Source organism: Vulpes lagopus, chromosome 18, assembly GCF_018345385.1.
Source record: "Vulpes lagopus strain Blue_001 chromosome 18, ASM1834538v1, whole genome shotgun sequence".
Classification (NCBI taxonomy): domain Eukaryota; kingdom Metazoa; phylum Chordata; class Mammalia; order Carnivora; family Canidae; genus Vulpes; species Vulpes lagopus.
In genome coordinates this window covers 27,715,637-27,733,595 of record NC_054841.1, presented here as the reverse complement: position 1 = coordinate 27,733,595, position 17,959 = coordinate 27,715,637, and the positions used below count along the sequence as shown (strand labels likewise).

Below are 17,959 nucleotides of genomic sequence, written 5' to 3'. Positions count from 1 at the left end.
CCCTGCACTGCCCAGGCCCAGCCCAATCCCCTGGGGGCTGACCATAGACTGTCAGACAGACAGACAGACAAACAGCTGGGCTGCCCTGGATGTTTGTCAACAGCCTAACGGAAATCTCCTCTTTATGCCTAAAATAAAACTTACATCAAACCTGTCACCAGGGCCCCCATTAGAGCTTCCTGTTTCTGAGTGCTGCAGCCAAGGCAGCCTGCAGGAGAGGAAGCCCCGCCCAGCCCCTCCCTGCTCCCACCCCGGGGGTGGGCAGAGGCCACCCAGGCTTTCACCCTGTGTGCCCTGTGTGACCCGCCCTCGCCTGGCTGCACTAGAGGCCAGGAGGCATCTCCCAGCAGGGAAGCAGCCTGGAGGACCTCACAGCCCAGTGCCAGCCATCCTTCCCCTTCCCCCAGCCCCCTGAGGACTTGCTGCCCCACTCTCCCACTGAGGCCCAGAAAGGGAGACTGGCTTACCCAGGCTTACCCAGAGCTGGAGGCAAGGCTGCTTGTTCTGTGCTGTTTGCCCCAAGTTGTCCCTCTTCCTCTAAGAACTCCTGCTTACAGCCCCCAATCTACAAGCCTGTGTACAGAATTTGTGTGGAGTTTCCTGCCCCCCTTGAGAAAAGGGCAGCAGTGGGAAGGATTCATGCCCCCATCAGCTCTTCCCCTGCAGGTCCCCTTCCTGATGCAGGGGAAAGACTTCACTCCTGGCTCTACCCAGACTCACTCTGTGGCCAGACCCACCACTGACCTCATGCCCCACCAGATTCTGGGGTAAACAATTATGGTGTTTGGAAGGCCCTATCCCAAGACTTCTCCCACCCCTTTCCCTTGTGAACACAAAAAAAGTCTGATGACCCAGCTCTTGAAAAACAAGCATTTGTGTTTATTAACCAAAGGGAGAGAAGTCAGAGCGGTACAGACTCCTACTAGCCCCTCCTGTAGTCTACCCACCTAGGTAGGCCAGGCCGCCATGGCCCTGCCCCCACCCACAGCCAAGTTCCCAGGGAACCAGGGCCCACTGGGAAAGGAAGAGGAAGTCAGCAAAGGTTAGAGGCCAAGGAAGAAGGAAACAGAACCGCTAGGTAGACAGGCCTAGTAAGATCCTTTGGTCCTTCACTCTCAGTGGAGAAGGCTGAGTGCCCTGGATCCAAACCCACAAGAAGAACCAGGCAGGGCTAGTGTCAAAACCCCTACATGTGAGGGGTAGAAGGCAGCCCAAGGTCAAGAGGCAACTCTCTCCAGGGTCAGTTCTTGCCAGATGGATGCTGGTCCAGCCTCTGAGTTCTGCCCCCATGCCAGGTTCACACAAGGTAACAACCTCTGGTCTACCCAAGCCAGGGAATAGATACTGAAGAGGTCAAGGGGCCAGTTGCCCCTCTAAGATCTGTCCTGTGGCAAATGCCAAGTCCAGTGGAGGCCTAGCCCTCAGCTGCTGGGGTATCCCGTGCTTGCCGCAACCCGTACAGCCACTTGATCACACGGGCGTTGCGCTCTACCACCGACACCCCGTAAGGGACGCGCTCCCGGGCCCGCTCCTCAACGGTGGCAGAGCTGCGGCGGGAGCAGTCCCCCTCAGAGCTGCCAGGCCCAGCACTGGGCCCAGCCAGGGATATGATGTCTGAGCTGGCCCGTGCCAGATGGGCCACACCCAAACCCCGTGCCTCCTCCGGGTCTAGGCCACAGAAGTTAAAAAATCGCTCCAGGTCAGCTGCTGCCCTTGAGAAACGCTCACTCAAATCCGACTTGGAGCGTTGCAAACCTGGGGGCCGGGCTGGGCTGGAGGCAGTGGCAGTGCCTGGTGATGGGCAGGGCCGGGCAGGTGAGGCAGGCAGGGGACGGACATCCACTCGCCGGACAGCAGCCGTACTGGGTGGCGGGCGTGGAGGAGTGGCTGGGGGTGCCTGGTGGGCTCCCTCTGTCCGTGCAGGGGTACGGCTGGCCTCAGTAGGGGATGCAGGACTGTCACACAAGTCGATGAGGTTGCTAAGGATGTCCAGGTCCAGCTGGGGCCGGCGGCCGGGACCAGGCAGGACTCGGCGGCTAGGTGTGAGCACGGTGCGGCGAGTCCCAGGGCTGAAGAGTGGCTGTTTGGACAGCAGGGGCTGCACAGGTTCCTGGCGGGTATTGGCCACATGCAGGCTCTTGACATACTTGGCCTTGTCAGCTTCCAGGCGCTCCACAGCACTAGGTTTCCGGGCTCCACCATCTGCTGGCCGCCGTAGCAGGTAGCCGGGGACCTTGGTCCGCAGGCGGAAAGGTAGGGCAGGGGTGTCCCGGGCTCCTGGAGTCAGTGTGTCCACGGGCATGACTGTTACATACCCCAAGGGCTTCGGTCTGAGGAGACAGGAGAAATGCGAGAAAGATCCAGGCAGAAAGTTGGCAGCTGGAGGCCGGCAACGGCTGTAGGGGAGGAAAGAAAGAGGTTAAGCACACTCAGACAAAGGCTCAGCCAAGGCTGAAAGGGCCGAAGACGCCTTCCCTATTAAAAGGTAATAGCCACGCCCCTGGCTTACAGGGAGCCAATCAGCATACAGAAAGCCACCCCTGAAGGGTGGCCCCACCCACATCCCCGCCTCCTTTTCAGAGGACCAAGCTCAGCGGAGGCAGAGAAGGAAAAAAAAAAAGTGCCAAAGAAGACAGAGGAAAGCAGCCTGGGCAGAAAAGACAGGGCAAGGCACCCTTTAAAGGAAGCAAAGTGGGCTCCAGACCGTATGCTGGGCACCAGCCAGCTTAACCTCAGTGGTCCCCTTAACAGCCCCATTATTGCAGGTAGGCAAACTGAAGCGCAGGGGGCTCAATCGACCTGATTAAGCGAACCCAGCAAGTTGGTAGCTCTACCCCCTTGCTTCTAGCAGGGAGGTGCTGGCGCACCTGATGACCCAGAGAAAGGGCTCCAACCCCACGCCTCACCTGGACTGCCCCCAGGGAACCTGGTACCACCTCCTACTCTTACCCACCCAGGCAGGAAGCTGCCCGTCTAGACATGCCAGGCCCCAGGCATAGCAGTAGAACTGGCGGGGGAGGAGTGTAAAAAATCCCCACCCCCTATCCCAGTGACGTGCAGACAATTATCAACTTCCAGTATGGGACTTCAGTGCCAGGCCCACAGTGATCCATGGATGTCTGTCAGCTAAAATCTCAGTCCTGAGCTATGCTGTTCCAAGAGAAGCTAGAAATGCCCACCACAATCCCAAGACCCTGCTGGAGAGCACCCAGAAGACCCTGGATCTACCGACAGCTAAGACAGGCACTCATTGGCAAGGGGGCCCACACCTGGGTGCACACGTGTCCCCATGATCACCTAAGCAGCAGGAACTGGTGCCCCAGGCCTTTTTCCAAGAAAGGGCTGGAGTCACAGTGTCCCTGCCAACTCTCCCAGAGGTGGGCCAGAAGAAAATTCACAGACCAAGTCCTGAAACTTCTCATCTGTAAAATGAGAGGACTTTATCTCAGTAATTCCCAAGAGGACTTGTCATTCAGACCATCTACGCCTGTGTTATCTAATTCAATGGCTACTACTCAACCTTAGTGTTAAATTTAAATTGAATAATAATTTCCGCTTCAGTTCCTCAATCACACTAACTACATTTCAAGTGCTCAACAGCCACTACAGCAGTCTAGAGCAGACAGTGCAGATCAGAGATTTTCATCCACAGCAGAAGGCTATAGTGGACAAGCCGCACATCGTCACCCAGAATGACAGGAGGAGAGTCTAGATTGGGGTGGGAAGGCAGGGATGCCTACCTGTGTGCTAGACATTTGACACCGTCTCACGGAATCCTCCAACAAGCTTGTGAGAAGGGTCATTATCATCTCATTTTACAGTTGAAGAAACTGAGACTAGAGATGTGACCATCCTAGGTCCCAGAGTCCATAAATAAGACACAAATTCATATGAAACCTACTTCACTCATCCATTGCCTTTATTTCATTTTACTCTTTGTTCTTCCCATTCCCCTACATCAGCTCCATAAGGGCAGGGGGTTCGTCTTCTTCACTCACTGAATCTGTAGCTTTTCAACACACAATAGTTTCAATAAACTGCTATTGAATTGCAGTGACCATGAGGACAAGGTGCGAAAGGGCAGACCTTGGATAAACCAGAGACACATCCAGTGTATTGCAGGCATACGTGCCCTAGATGGTAGGTATGGAACATGCTAGGAAGCTGGAAATCCAGATGTGCACAAACACACCAGGTTCTTAAATCTTAGCATATCCGACAACGACTTTTAAAACGTGCGTGGACGGAGCACACACGTCTGCAAGCATATGTGCTCTCCCCACCCCAATCTAGCCCCTAGTCTGAGACCCCTGCAAGGGCAGGCAGCAATGCAAGTTAACAGAACCTTGGGGGCTGTTGGCCTAGAGCCAGAGCTGATGCCCAGGTAGAAGGGATGGAGTGGTGGGAAAGGAAGGCTGCCCCACTCCAGCGACCCCAAGGAGACCTCAGGCAGGAAGGGTCTACCAGGAAAGGCAGCCCTGCCGAGCCCTGTGGAGGTAACTAGACTCTGCCCCACCTCCTCGGGCCACCGCCTACCAAACCAGTCCGACCCGTTGGCGGCGGCAATTCCCTCCCGGGCACCATCCGGGGACACAGAGGGAAGGAGGAGGTCAGGTGGGCAGGGGCAGGGCAGAAGCCCCACGCCCTGGGGCCGACCTGATGGTCGCAGGGGCTCCGCGGGGGCCCGGACGCCGGCTTGGGGGCCGCTGGTCAGCTTGCCCACCCGTGCGCCTCCCTCCAGCAGCTGCGCCTCTCAGGCTCTCGGTTCCTTATCTGAGATGCGGTTAAAAATAGACCTGAGCCTCCAGGTCTCTGCGGGGATGAGAGGTAAAACAGGTCGAGGACTTTCCCAGCACCTGGCCAGAAGGCTGCGCTCCAAGAACTGGGCTCCTTGGTTTTTAGGGCGACGCTGACGACCCAACCAACCCCGCAGGCCGCCCCTCCGGCTGCGGTCTCTAAGCACGCTCCAGAACCGCGGGTCGGAGCCCGAGCCGCAGACAAAGGAGGCACGTGATGCGGGCCAAGCCTACACTGATCAGAATAAGCTCCATTTCACAGGTGGGCAAAAGGAGGTGTGGCGGCTCCTGCGAGTTCAAACCCCGGGTCGCAGCCCCCGGGTGGGGCTCGTCCCGAGGCCGCCCCTCCCCGCCGACGCCCCCACCCACGTATTTCAAGTGCTACCCACAAAAGGCCCCCGAGCGCCAGCCGTTAGCGCTCCTCTTCGGCCACCCCGGGCTTGCAGCCCCGCCTTGCCCCCTTCCCACCTGCTTCCCCGGAGGCAGCCTTCGGGGTTGGGGGAGCTCAGATCCGCGGCCGGCTTCTGCCCTGCCCCCTCCGGGCAGCCTGGGGACTCGCCCGGCTGAGGCCGCAGCCGCCGGCGCGCTGTGTGGCTCCGTGGCTCGCCGCCCCTCTCTGAGGCCGGGTCCACCTGGCTCGTACGGTGCGGGCGCTGACGGCACGATGCGTGCGGTCTCGTCCGGGCCGGAAGGGGAGCCCTGACCCGTCTCCCCCTTCCCGAGGAGGGCGGGGTGCCCGGGGAGCCCCCCAGCCCCGACCCCGCGCCCCGGGCCCGCACATACCTGGCTGCGCGCGCGCCGCTACCGAGCGCTCCCCGGGCCCGGCCCACCTGGAGCTCAGGTAACACGCGTTTGCGCAACTTCCGGCGGCCTGCCTTGGGCAGGTGAACCCGCCGGCCCAGGTTATTACCCGAAAGGGAAGAACGAAAGCCAGGCAGGGGGCAGAACCTGAGCCCAGGAGCGCCTGGGACGCGGGCCCAGCTGCCCCGTCCTACCCAGGAAGCTGTCCCGCGAGCCGGGCCGCCCCCCGACAGCTGCACCGGCCACACGCGCACATCTGGCCACCGGCAGGCAAGTGCGCCCATCCTGGAGATGGCAAAACTGAGTCCCCCGCTCTCACAGCCGCAATGACGGCATGAATGTTGGCTGTGCCAGGCACGAGAAAGTGCTGTTCCTGCTATTCATTAACCCATTTTAATCTTCGCAACAACCCCTATGAGGTGAACTCTATTATCCGCATTTGACTAATGGCATACGGAGACTGCGACAGGCTGGGCCAGTTGCCCAAAGTCACCCTGAGGAGTCCGACCTGGGCACTTTCCCTGTAGATCAACCTCAAGGCCACCCCTTTCTACAGGTGTGTCCCTGGGCAGGTGGCTGGACCCCTCGGGCCCTCCATTCTGCCAAGTGAGGGGAGTCTCACCTTCCAGGTCAGGTCAGGGTCTGAGAGTGCCTGTAAAAGCTCTGTGCCAGCCATAAACATTTACTAACGATGGCAGCAATAGTAATAATTAGAATGTTTGAGTTCCAGGCACCATACTCCTGTAAGTCTCTGGATATTCCCCACCATCACCGCCACCACCCCCAGAGAGAAACTATTTAATCTTTTTTTACAGAGGAGAAGACTGCAACACTGCAGGAATGAATCCTTGGGAGGGACATGATTGTGTCCTCTACCAAACCAAGCCCTACTGTGTCACTTCAGGTGGCACATTTGATTAGGCCAGTTTCCACTGGGATCCTGAGGCCCAGAGAAAGAAGTGCCCCACTGGCCTCAGTCCTGAGCCCTGGGGAAACCATATCTGCGCCCAGTGGGGGCTGCACCCTGACTGGGGTGGAGGGCTATGAGGGGACAGGAAGTGACTCAGAGAACAACTCTCCTTCCCCTGGGAGTGAGTCAGCTCTGAGGTCTCCTCCAGGCTCTGGAGCCTGGTTTTAGGGGAATGAGAGAGGTCAGCCTAAAGACCATCATCCCCTACAATGTTCTGCTGGGTCCCTGCCTGGCCCTTACTGAGGCAACAATGGGGACAGGGGTTAGACGAAGAGGGCTCAGTTAGGCAACAATAATAGTAAAAGCAAAGAAACACTAACACTTTCATAATAGGGAAGAAATTTTCTAAGTGTTTCTCTGCACCTGGACTATTCTAAGCTCCTTATATATGTTGACTCATTGAATCCTCACACTCACCTTGAGGTACTCCTATTATGTTCATTTTACAGTTGAGAAAACTGAGGCACAGAGAGGTGGGGCCACTTGCCAGAGGTTCTATGGCAGGTAAATGGCAGAACTAGGATATAAACCCAGGAGCAGGTCTAGCAGACTGGAGAGAGGTGGAAGAGACAGAATTTTCAGTGTTGGACTTCATCCACTCACCAAAAGACTCTACAGCCTCCCTCTCTGGGCCCCAGAGGGAGAAGCCACCTTAGGTAGCATTCCTGGCTGTGGTTTGGAGTCTCAGGTTCCTCAGTTGTAAAATGGGGGCAAGATGGCAATATTTTCCCAACAATCATATCTCATCACTGCTCTGCTTGGCCCACTTGTGGATCCCCATCACCTTAGAATAAAACCTAAACTCTCCACTTGGTCCTCAGACCTTCCAGATCCAGTCCTTGCCCTCCCCTCCTGCCTCATCTCCAGCCTTTTCTGCTCAGCCACACAGCTCCCTGTTGTTCCTGAACACCCCAAGCCCTTTCCTGCCTCAGGGCCTTTGTACCATCTGTCCTCTGCTTGGAATCCCTTAGCTCACCTCCTTCAGGTCTCACTTCCTCAGAGAGGCCTCCCTGGCTACCCTGAGGCTCCTGCCAAGTCTCTCACCTGGTTGTTTCCTTCCACACATTATCCCACCTTGTCATTTTAGATATTCACTTATCAATCACTCGTTTCCTATTTCTGTATTTTCATCCTCCAGTGACCAAGCAGACAAGCACACCATTGACTAAGTATCAAGACTGGAACCCAGGCCACTTAAAAGACCAAGGCCCTTCAGTACCAAGCCTCTTCCCAACCCCCTGTCCCACCCGAGATCTTCCCTCACCTCTCCTCCTCCCCTCCAGCCTCATGTCACCTCCCATTCAAGTTGGGCCCTGGCCACTTCTAGATGAGCCCTATTCTTTCTCCAAAGACATCATGTCCAAACCCTTGCACTTGAGGGTCTGCTCCTACAGTGCCCTTCCCTACACCAGCACCATGGCTCCCTCTGTAGCATGGACTCTGGAACCAGCCTACTTGGGTTCAAAACCCAGCTCCACCAGTGATTAGCTATAGACTTGGGGTAAGACAGTCAACTGTCCCAGGCCTCAGTTTCCCCAACTGTAAAACAGGACTTGTAACAGTGCCTCTTTCCCAGCCTATGCATGACAAATGCCACCAAAATGTGATACTGCAGTGCCCAGCTCCTGGGCAAGGACCTCACACCCAGAATGTTGACCCACTTCTCTCAGAGTTTACAAATCGAAGCACACAGGGCCACTTGAACAGACATTTCTTCAAAGAAAGTGCACACCTGGCCTACGGGCACATGAAAAGATGCTCAGCATTATGCATCATTAGGGGCATGTAAATCAAAACCACAGTGAGATAATATGTCACATTCATTAAGACGACCAATACCAAAACAAGCAAGCAAGCAAGCAAAAACACACACACACAAAAAAACAAAACCCCAAAACAGAAAATATCAAGTGTTGGTGAGGATGTAAAGAAATTGGAACCCTTGTGCACTCTGGGTGGGAATATAAAATGGTGCAGCCACTGTGGAAACAGGATGGCGGTTCGGAAAAAGTTTTAAAAAGAATTACCATAGGATCCAGCAATCCTAGTCCTGTGTGTATACACAAAAGAATTGAAACCAAGCACTTGAACAGATATTGTACACCAATATTCCATTGTAGCATTATTCACAATAGCCCAAAGGTGGAGGCAACCCAAGTGTCCGTGAACAGATGTACAGATGAACATACAATGGAATATTATTCAGCCTTTATAAGGAAGGAAGTTCTGTCACCTGCTTCAACCTGGGTGAACCTTGAAGACATTATACTAAATGATATAAGTCAGACACAGAAGGACAAATACTGGGGGAAAAAGGACAAATATTGTATAATTTCACTTACATGAGGTGCCTAGAATAGTCAAATCCATAGACACAGTAAGTAGAAAGGTGCTTTCCAAGGACTGGGGGAAGAGAAAATGGGGAGCTGGTGTTCAATGGGTACAGAGTTCCCATTTAGGAAGATGAAAAGGTTCTGGAAGTGGATGGTGGTGAGGGTTGCACTTAATGTACTTATTGCCGCTGAACTGTACACTTACAAATGGTTGCAATGCTAAATTTTATGTTATATACTTTTTACCAAAAAAAGAAAGTGAGTCTGGAGCCAGACCCCCCAGATTCGCATTCTTTCCCTGGATAATCTGGCCCAAGCTCCTAAACCTCTCTTGCATTCAGTTTCCCTTTGTAAGGTGGAAAAAATAGCAGCAGGAACTACCTTACATCATAGACTTGAGGGAATTAAATGAGTGCATACTTATAAAGCACTTGATGCATAGTAAGTGCTCAGAAGGTGTCAGTGATTGTTTATTCCTCACCGAGGGGGCAAGAGGTGTGGGGGCAAGAGGTGTGGCTTCAACGTTTATAGTTTTCATGACATTCTGCACCCCCCACCCCACCCCTTCCTTCCACCTGCTTTGCTGTTTCCATTCGGCAGAAGCCAGGCCCTGACTTGGGTGGAGACAGGGAGGCCCTCACCTGCCCCAGAGGAGGATCAGAAAGGCTCCAGGCAGCAGGGAGGGGGCCGGCCAATAGGGCAGGCCAGCTCGATTTCAGCCCAGCTGTCCGGGTCAGAGACACCCAGCTGGGCATCCTCCAGGGCCACGCCAGGAGCTCCGTGCTATTTCTGGAGTCTCCCCAGACACTCATGCCCTGGCCTGCTTGCAGTGGGCCTTGCCCAGGGCACACTTGCACACATCTCAGAAAGAGAGAGGTGAGCGGACTGAAGGAGGGCTGTGGGCACAGACGCCTGAAGCACTGATCTTCTATCGGCCAGCGGATAGCCCAGCTCCACCAGCTCAATTATCTGTGCCTCAGTTTGTAACTGAAGTTGCAAAATGAGGACAAACAGGCTTGCAGTGGAGACAGAGACCGCATGCAAAGCCTCAGGGAAGGTCCTGGCTCACAAGGATGGTGAAGGTGGAGGTTGGGGTAGACTCCAGGGCAAGCCCACTTCCTGTCCTGGACTGCCTTCTTCCCAGACCTGAGTTTGCCATCATGGCGTCTTATCTTGGCCCACAGAGGTGAAGAAACTTGCCCAAAGTCACACAGCAAGTCAATGACAGATCACAGATGGGGCACTGGTCTTATGATCAAATATATCATCTGTAATGATTCATATGTATATAATTTTTCAACCAGATGATATATGCCCATGACTCAAAATTCAAAAACTATGAAGAGAATGAAGTAAAAAACAAACTCTTTCCCACCCCTGTCCCCAGCCACCCAGTTCCCCTCCCTGCAGGTGCCACTGTAACCAGACAACTGTGTGTCCTTCCAGGGAGATTTTAGATAGATCAAGCAATAATGAGTATAAATTCTTTCTATTTTTGTACACATATGGCAACACGCTGTGTGTACTGTATTCACCTTGCTCTTTTTACTCAATAATACATGTTGTTTTAATAATGTTAATATAGTATTAATTCTAATATATGTATTAATATACTTAATAATATATGTTGTCCAAAAATATGTGTGGTGGCACATCAGTAACATAAAGAGCTCGTCAGCCCCTGCTGATGACCATTTAGTGTGTGTCCAGACCTGCCCTATTACAAACCAGCCTGCGGCGTCACTGCACCTACATTGCGTTGCCTAGAAGTGAGACAGCTGGGCTGAGGACGTGCTTGTAATCGTGACAGAGACGGTGTACTGTGTTCCATAGAGGCCATATGAGTTGATCTCTACCAGCAGAACACGCAGCAAATAGTAACAGTTAGCTTTAGGGCACCTGGGTGGCTCAGTCGGTTGAGCTTCCAAGTCTTGGTTTCCATTCAGGTCATGATCTCAGGGTCCTAGGATCCAGCTTCCCCTCCTCCCCCCTTGAACTCCCCTGCAAAAGGAGGATCTGTTTCCCCTCCCCCTCTGCCCCTGCCCCCTCACCCTCAATCCCCACCCCCACTCCCACACTCCATCTCTCTCTCTCTAAAATAAATAAATCTTTAAGAAAATAATAACTGTTAGCTTTAGTTATCTTGATTAGAGGTTTTGGCACCCCTCAGTTTTGCCCTGAAGGCCACCTTAGCCCCTCCTCCTATCACATTCCAGTGGAAGAAGATATCAACTCCCTAATAAGTGAAATACAGAGGACATTAGATGGGTAAATGCCACTGAGAGAAACAAAATAGACAAAGGGGAGGGCAGGGCATGGCATACAAAGTCCATAAATATCTGTTGAAAGAATAAATGAAAGACTTATTTTCTTTCTGAGTTCCCAGAGCATCCCCAGGAGTCAGGGCCTGGTCTAGGTATGATGCTCCAGCCAGAGGTGTCAGCAGCCCCATCCTGAACTCCAAAGTCTCTGCTGACTAGTGGCTTAACGTTCAGTGGCTGCCTTTACCCATTTCCCCCAGCCTGGAGCAGATTCTCAAGAATCTAACAGTGGTTCCAGGGCCAAAGCACCTGCTGCCCACCTAGCACCTAACCAAGACACGTCGGTCCAGTCGGATCCCCCAAAACAGCCCTTTGAGATGGCACTGCGATTCAGTACCCTGTGGGCAGAAGGACCCCAAACGAGCGCGGAATCCAACCTCTGGCGTCCTAGAGAAGGGAAGACAGATGCCCAGAGGGGGCACCCAGGGGGCAATGCAGGAGCAGCGCAGGAGGTAGGTGATCCAGCCTGGGCTCCAGGGCATAGCAGCCTTGCAGGCTGAGGAGCTGACCACCAGTTGAGCGTCTGGACCTCTCCAGGCAAATCTAGGTCTACCCAGACTGGAGATTTCGAGGTGGAGCTGAAAGATGCGAATTGGATTCTCAACCAGGGATGGGACACTTGCCTCCGGGCGCCTCAGCGTTCTCCTCCGGGAAATGGGGTACCACCTCCCGCACGTACGACGCCGGGAGGACGTATACAGCAGGCACTCGGCGACCGGACCCCCTCCGACCCAGACCACCCGCCCCCTCACCTGAAGCCCGAGCTCGGCGAGTCCCGGCTCCGCCCGTGCGGGTCTTGGAAGAGGCTGACAGCTCGGACCCGGGCTGGGAATGGCCGCGTCCCAGGCGGCTCGGTGCGCCCCCAACCCGGCGTGGGGACCCGCAGGGGCCTCCTCCGAGCGGCTGCGCGTACCCGAGACGAACCGGGGTACCAGGCTGTCCCCAGGCCCCCACCGGCCCGGAGGTCCCCGGGGCGCAGAGGAAAGGGAAGTGAGCTCGCCGCTCTCCCCCCGCCGCCGGAATGGTTTGCCCCGGACATCCTGATTGGCTCCTCGCTTCCGTTCGAACGCCGCGCCGCCTGGGTTGCCAGGCGACCGCTTAGCTTGGGCCCCGCGAGCCAGCGCCCCGCCTCGCCAGCCCAGCCCAGCGCCGCTCTGCCCCGCTGGCCTGCTGCTCCCGCGGCCGCCGCCGCTCTGGAGCCTCGTTCTCTCCCTTGGCCAGGCCTTCCTCCCGGTCCCCAACAACACGATGAGGCGCCCTTTGGGCTCCCCAGCTAGTCTCCAGGTCCGCTTTTGCAGCGCGCTGTGTGAGCCCGGGCCAGCCCATTTCTCTCTCTGTTCCCCTACATGCTCAGTGGGAAATTGTGAAATGTGCAAACCCAGCAGTCCTGAACTTTGCTAAGGAAATGACCAAAGATATGAGCAAAGATTAATATAGCCCAGCGTTATTTGCCATAGCAAAATAATGGAAATAACTCCAATGCTCAGCAAAAAAAAAAAAAAAAAAAAAAAAGGATTGGTTATATAAAGCCATCCTGCGGAAGAGCTAAGTTTATCTAGCCTTTTACAAATGCTGGGTCTCTTCACATGACATAGCTCCGGTCAGTGCTCATGGCATAACCCATTGAGATAGGTACCCTTAATTATCCCTACAGTCCCGATGACTGTAATGCAGTCATTAAAAATGATGTAGTTAAAGATATTTAAAGTATGAGGAAAATGCAAAGAAAGCTTTTTAAAAGTATGTTTCAGGGATCCCTGGGCGGCGCAGCGGTTTAGGGCCTGCCTTTGGCCCAGGGCGCTGTCCTGGAGACCCGGAATCGAATCCCACGTCAGGCTCCCGGTGCATGGAGCCTGCTTCTCTCTCTGCCTGTGTCTCTGCCACCCCCCCTCTCTCTGTGCGACTATAATAAATAAATAAAAACAAAAGTATGTTTCAAAGCACTATGTACACATAACTACATATTAAGTACATAATTGTAATGTCACATGTATAACCATTTATAATAGCAGTTCATTTCTTTGTTGTGCTTTTGTGGATTTTCCACTTTCCAGCACTTAAATATGTCAATGGAAAAAACCACAGGTTTTTAAAAAGGATTCGAATAAATGAACTCTAAGCACCCTTTGAGATGAGGAAATTTCACAGCTGTGAGTCACTGTTTGGGTCTAGGGCATTGTTGAATCTGAAGCCAACCTGTTTTCTAATCCAGATGGAGACTTTCATTCTTTGATTGGATTGTCATTGACTGAGCACTTACTATATACATATTTTGGGCCAGTGAGGGAGGGGGACTAATCACCAGCTATCACTAGCTTACAGTGATTGCTCGTTCTGGCATGGGCACCAAACAAATCAGAATAGATACCGTCATAAACAGGGAGTCTGACTATATGTGATGACCAGCTAAATGTCAACTGTGGCACTAACTATGCCCTCTGCTAGACTGTGCTCAAGGCCTGACACATATTTTCTCACTTGACTTCATTACTATGTGGGGAGAGAGATTCTATTAGTATTCTCATTTTATAAATGAAAAAAACTACGGTTTGTCTGGATCCCACAGGAGTCCTCTGAACCCTTCTGTTATATTGCCATGTAAACTTTGTACAACACCTGTTTGCAACAGCAGTGAGGAAGGACAAGGAGAGTCCTGTGATCATAAACGACAGAGAAAACTGAGCAGGGTCAGATTCAGACTGTATACTTCCTGAGGTTTATGCAATTTAGGGAGATTTATTTAAGACAAATCTACAAAATTACTAATTTAGAAATAGGTAATAAAAAGTGATTGGTTAGAAAGATAAAAGAAACCTCAACAAATGGCAAATTCCACAAATTTTACAAAATGTAGAAAAATAACATTATTTCTGTGAATTACAAAATTGGCATACCTCCATAATACTTGTCACAAACAAGCTTCTTCTGGCCCAATATATATATTTCATACCTCTTCTCTATTACATACTGGTGGTATTGGGCACTGTAAAACCATTCATCTATATATATTGAGATATGACCTCTGACCCTGCACTTTCATGTCACAGTGTTGGTTGTGGCAGATGTCACAGAACACCTCAGTGTGCTAGGTAGCGGTATTCCTGGAAGTCATCACCAGTTGGTAATAACTTTTCACAAAAGCGACTGGAAACAACATAATAAGACCACTAAACCCACACTAAATGTCAAGATCCCCTTAGCCAAATCCCCAAAATGCTCACACTCACTCCAACAGCATCTGACATGAAGGGAAGTCAGAATGGAAGGAGATGGTGGTTTCACCAGAGTGAGGTTCAAATATCTCACTTTGGCAAGTTTTTCAGAAGCATATGACCCCCGCAAACACATTGCTAGGGTGCCTGCCAGGCCTTAGCTTCCCTGTCATTAAAATGAGAATGACAACAATTGTGCTGTGGTTGGATTCTTCTCTGAGATGTAAAACTTTAATCAGGGGTTGGGAGGTATTTAAGATGTTTGGATAAAGGTCCTGCTGACCCTTGCATCTTCAAAACTTGCCTCTGCCCTACATGCCCTGGAGCTTAAAACAAATAGGATAACACAAAAGTCCTGAGCCTTATTCCCTTTGGCAAACAGAGGGCAGACAGAGGGCAGAAGGAACTTCCCCTGGACTCCAAGTTAGGCCACATAAAGAGACATTCTTTGGGTACACTCAGATTCTAGAACTCTGGGCATCTTCACTTGCCACCAGCATATTGGCGATGCTCCCTGTCTTCGAGGATTTGTTAAGCCCCTGGTAGCAGCTCACAGTGATTAAAATCATCCGGGGCCTTCCCTTCTCCCACCATGTGGGAGTGAGGAGGGAGAGCCTGCAAGAATAGGAGGGTGGACAAGCTGTCATTAGTGTGCCCAGATAAAAGGGAGCTAGATGATCCTTATGGTCTCATCCTGACCCAGGGTGTGAACAACAATAACATCTTGCCCCATCCACAGGCCTGCAGCTGCTTTGGTGCTTCCTCCAGCACCCTGACCTTGGCAGTGTTTCCTCTACTCAACTTGAAAATGATATGAAATCACCCTCGGATACCAGCTCCCCATCCCTTGTGCCTCCCATGGCTGTATTTTGTTTTGGCCGGTGGAAACTGGCTCTTTGGAGGCCTCCAGGTGGTTTGAGAGGCAGGCACTGGAGTGAACTGTAGACCAAGGACAGTTCCTTTCTGGTCCCAGGGGAGGCAGCCTATCAAGCCTTCACGTGAGGCCTAGTGAGAGGTTCTGAGACAGAACTGCCGAGCCAAGCCCCTCCTCAGTTCTTATCCAATAGAAACTGATCCAAGAGATGAAAAAAAAAAAATGATTATTTTGTCTTAAGCCACTGAGTTTTGTGATGATTTGTTATGCCGCAATTGATAATACCTAGAGACTTTCACAAATCCCCATGTCCAGGTTGCAACTACATCGGAACCTCTGGGACAGGGGCTCGGGCAGCAGGCTTCCATGTGCAGCCAAGGTTGAAACCCCCTGGGGGAGCTCCTATCAGCTTCTAGCCCAGGCAGCTCCCACAGACCTCGAGCTGGTCAGGCAGCTCTCCTCTGGGCTCCCACACCCACCGCCCCCCCCCCTTCCATACTGCCTCTGGGAGCAAGTCCCCTGGCCCTGCTGTCTGAAGACTTCCTGTCAGGTAAGTAGAGGTGGCGATAGCCCCCAGCTGACCTCCTGGACATCTCCTGGTGTGCCACCTGAGAAAGGGCTTGGGGAGCATAACAATGGGCTCTCCAGGGGGGGCTATTATCACTGAGCTGCTGCTTGGGCTGGGCATTCCTCTGAGCCTTGGCTTTCCATCTGGGCAGTTAGGAAAGGGCAGCTGCCAGTTTGGAAAGAGGACTATGCAAGTTGCACTCACCCCTGCAGACCACCCCACCTTCGCCTCCTCCTGGTTGGTTTCAGGATGTATTTACTCATTCAACAAATATTTTCTGAGCCCCTGGTCTGTGCCAATTATAGGAAGAAAGGTGGGAACACAGAAGTCACATTCTAGTGAGGGAGACAGAACAATAGATGAGTAACTGAACCAACAAGCGAGACATGTTATAAATGAGAGTAAAGCAGAGAAAGGCAATGGGTGTGATAGAAAAGGGACGGCTTTATATATATACATGGTCAGGAAGGCCTCTCTGAAGTGAGGCCTGAAGCATAAAAAAGAGGCAGGGGTGCCCAGATGGTTCCGTCGGTTAAGTGGCCAACTCTTGGTTTCAGTTCAGGTCATGATCTTGGGGTGATGAGATGCCACAGGGAGGCGTTTAGAATTTAAAGATAAAAAGCAGCAATTTAAGACCAAGATCAAGAATTCTGGGGTCAGTCACTCAGGGTTCCAGTCCCGGTTCTACCTTCCACCTGCTGCCAGACTTGGGAACACTCCTTAAACTCTGGACTTTCAGTCGCTTTATCTTTAATGGAAATAACTGCACCTACATTGTAAGGAGTTACCTTGAGTCCCTAGGATGATGCCCGCAAAATGCTTAGCACAGGACCTGACCAAAGTACAGCGCAATAAATGTGCACTATGCTAATTGTGGGTGAAAATATCAGAGATTATACAGTACAACCACAGGGACTCCTGAGAAATCGCAAACCCTACACGCTTGCACCATGCAGTCAGCACAGAACAACTCAGGGCTTCCAGAAATCTTCTGGAGGTTAGAAATAGGCTGACAGCTGCAGGAAACAGGGAAAGGAGCAGACAGTCCTGAGGATCCCTCTGGATTTGGCCCTGACTGAGCCCCATTAGCTCTTCACTCCAAAACCCTCATGCCCCAGGACCAGGGACAGATTTCAAATCTGAATAGCCCAGAATTTTTTAATCCTGAGGTCTTCAAATCCTTAGAATCCCCTCAGTCTAAAACTCTAGATGCCCACCACACGCTTGAAATGGGAGAGCCAGATTCTTGTCTCACGGAGTCGAAGAATGAATCTCTCTGACAAAGGAATTTTAGTAAAGCAATAGAAGTTTATTAAGTAAGGATACAGAGAAAGCTCTTAGAAGTGAGAGATGTCCAGACAGAGCTGCCACTGAAGATTTTTATTGAAACCAACAAGCTGGTCTTTTATTGAAAACTTGGCCAGGGGGGTAGCCCGGGTGGTTCAGCCGTTTAGCACCGCCTTCAGCCCGGGGCCTGATCCTGGAGACCTGGGATCCAGTCCCCTGTCCGGCTCCTTGCATGGAGCCTGCTTCTCCCTCTGTCTATGTCTCTGCCCCCCACCCCCCGCTCTCTCTGTGTGTGTCTCTCATGAATAAATAAATAAAATTTTTTAAAAAAGAAAAGAAAACTTGGCCAGGGAGCTTGTGGCCTTGAGATTCTTGTGCCGTCTTAGTTTGAGCAAGGACTATTGATAACACCCTTCATGACTTACTTCTTTGTGGTCTGTCATTTTCTGTGATTACATTGTAGCCACCAAAGAAAAATACTCCTAACACTCAGGGCCAATTGGTCTGGGCTATTCCCTTATCTCTGGTTTCCTTATATCTCAGAATTCCTAGGATTTTGTTTTATGAGCCTGATTCCATGGCCCCCTACCTATCTCTCCCTACCTGACACTGCCTGTCCCTTACTCACTCTGCTCTTAGACTGCATAAGTGAAATGGTCTTTGGGTCATCATGCAAAGTGAAAAGAGGTGGTGGCTTTCACACAGTGAGGTTAGATCAAACCGAGCAGCGTTTCTCAAAGTAGGAGACAGGGGCATGACTGTTTTTAAATTATATGCATCAAATAGATCCTCTAGGG

At 52.1% G+C, this 17,959-nt stretch overlaps 1 protein-coding gene across 4 annotated transcripts in view; it reads right to left on the bottom strand.

Annotated features, from left to right (window-relative positions):
* Positions 1–878: 878 nt before the first annotated feature.
* Positions 879–17,959, bottom strand: part of FAM110A (family with sequence similarity 110 member A) — a 134,319-nt gene continuing 117,238 nt past the window's right edge. Inside the window, exons 1-2 of one of the 4 annotated variants that reach the window (XM_041733091.1) lie at positions 11,974–12,224; positions 879–2,396 (exon numbers count right to left, since the gene is read on the bottom strand). In XM_041733091.1, the coding sequence (XP_041589025.1) occupies positions 1,415–2,302 (888 nt within the window). In that variant the 5' untranslated portion in view covers positions 2,303–2,396; positions 11,974–12,224 and the 3' untranslated portion in view covers positions 879–1,414. Of the gene's footprint in view, positions 2,397–5,264; positions 5,533–5,579; positions 5,632–11,973; positions 12,225–17,959 lie in introns of those variants that run through there. The other 3 variants (XM_041733089.1, XM_041733090.1, XM_041733088.1) reach the window with 3 other exon arrangements.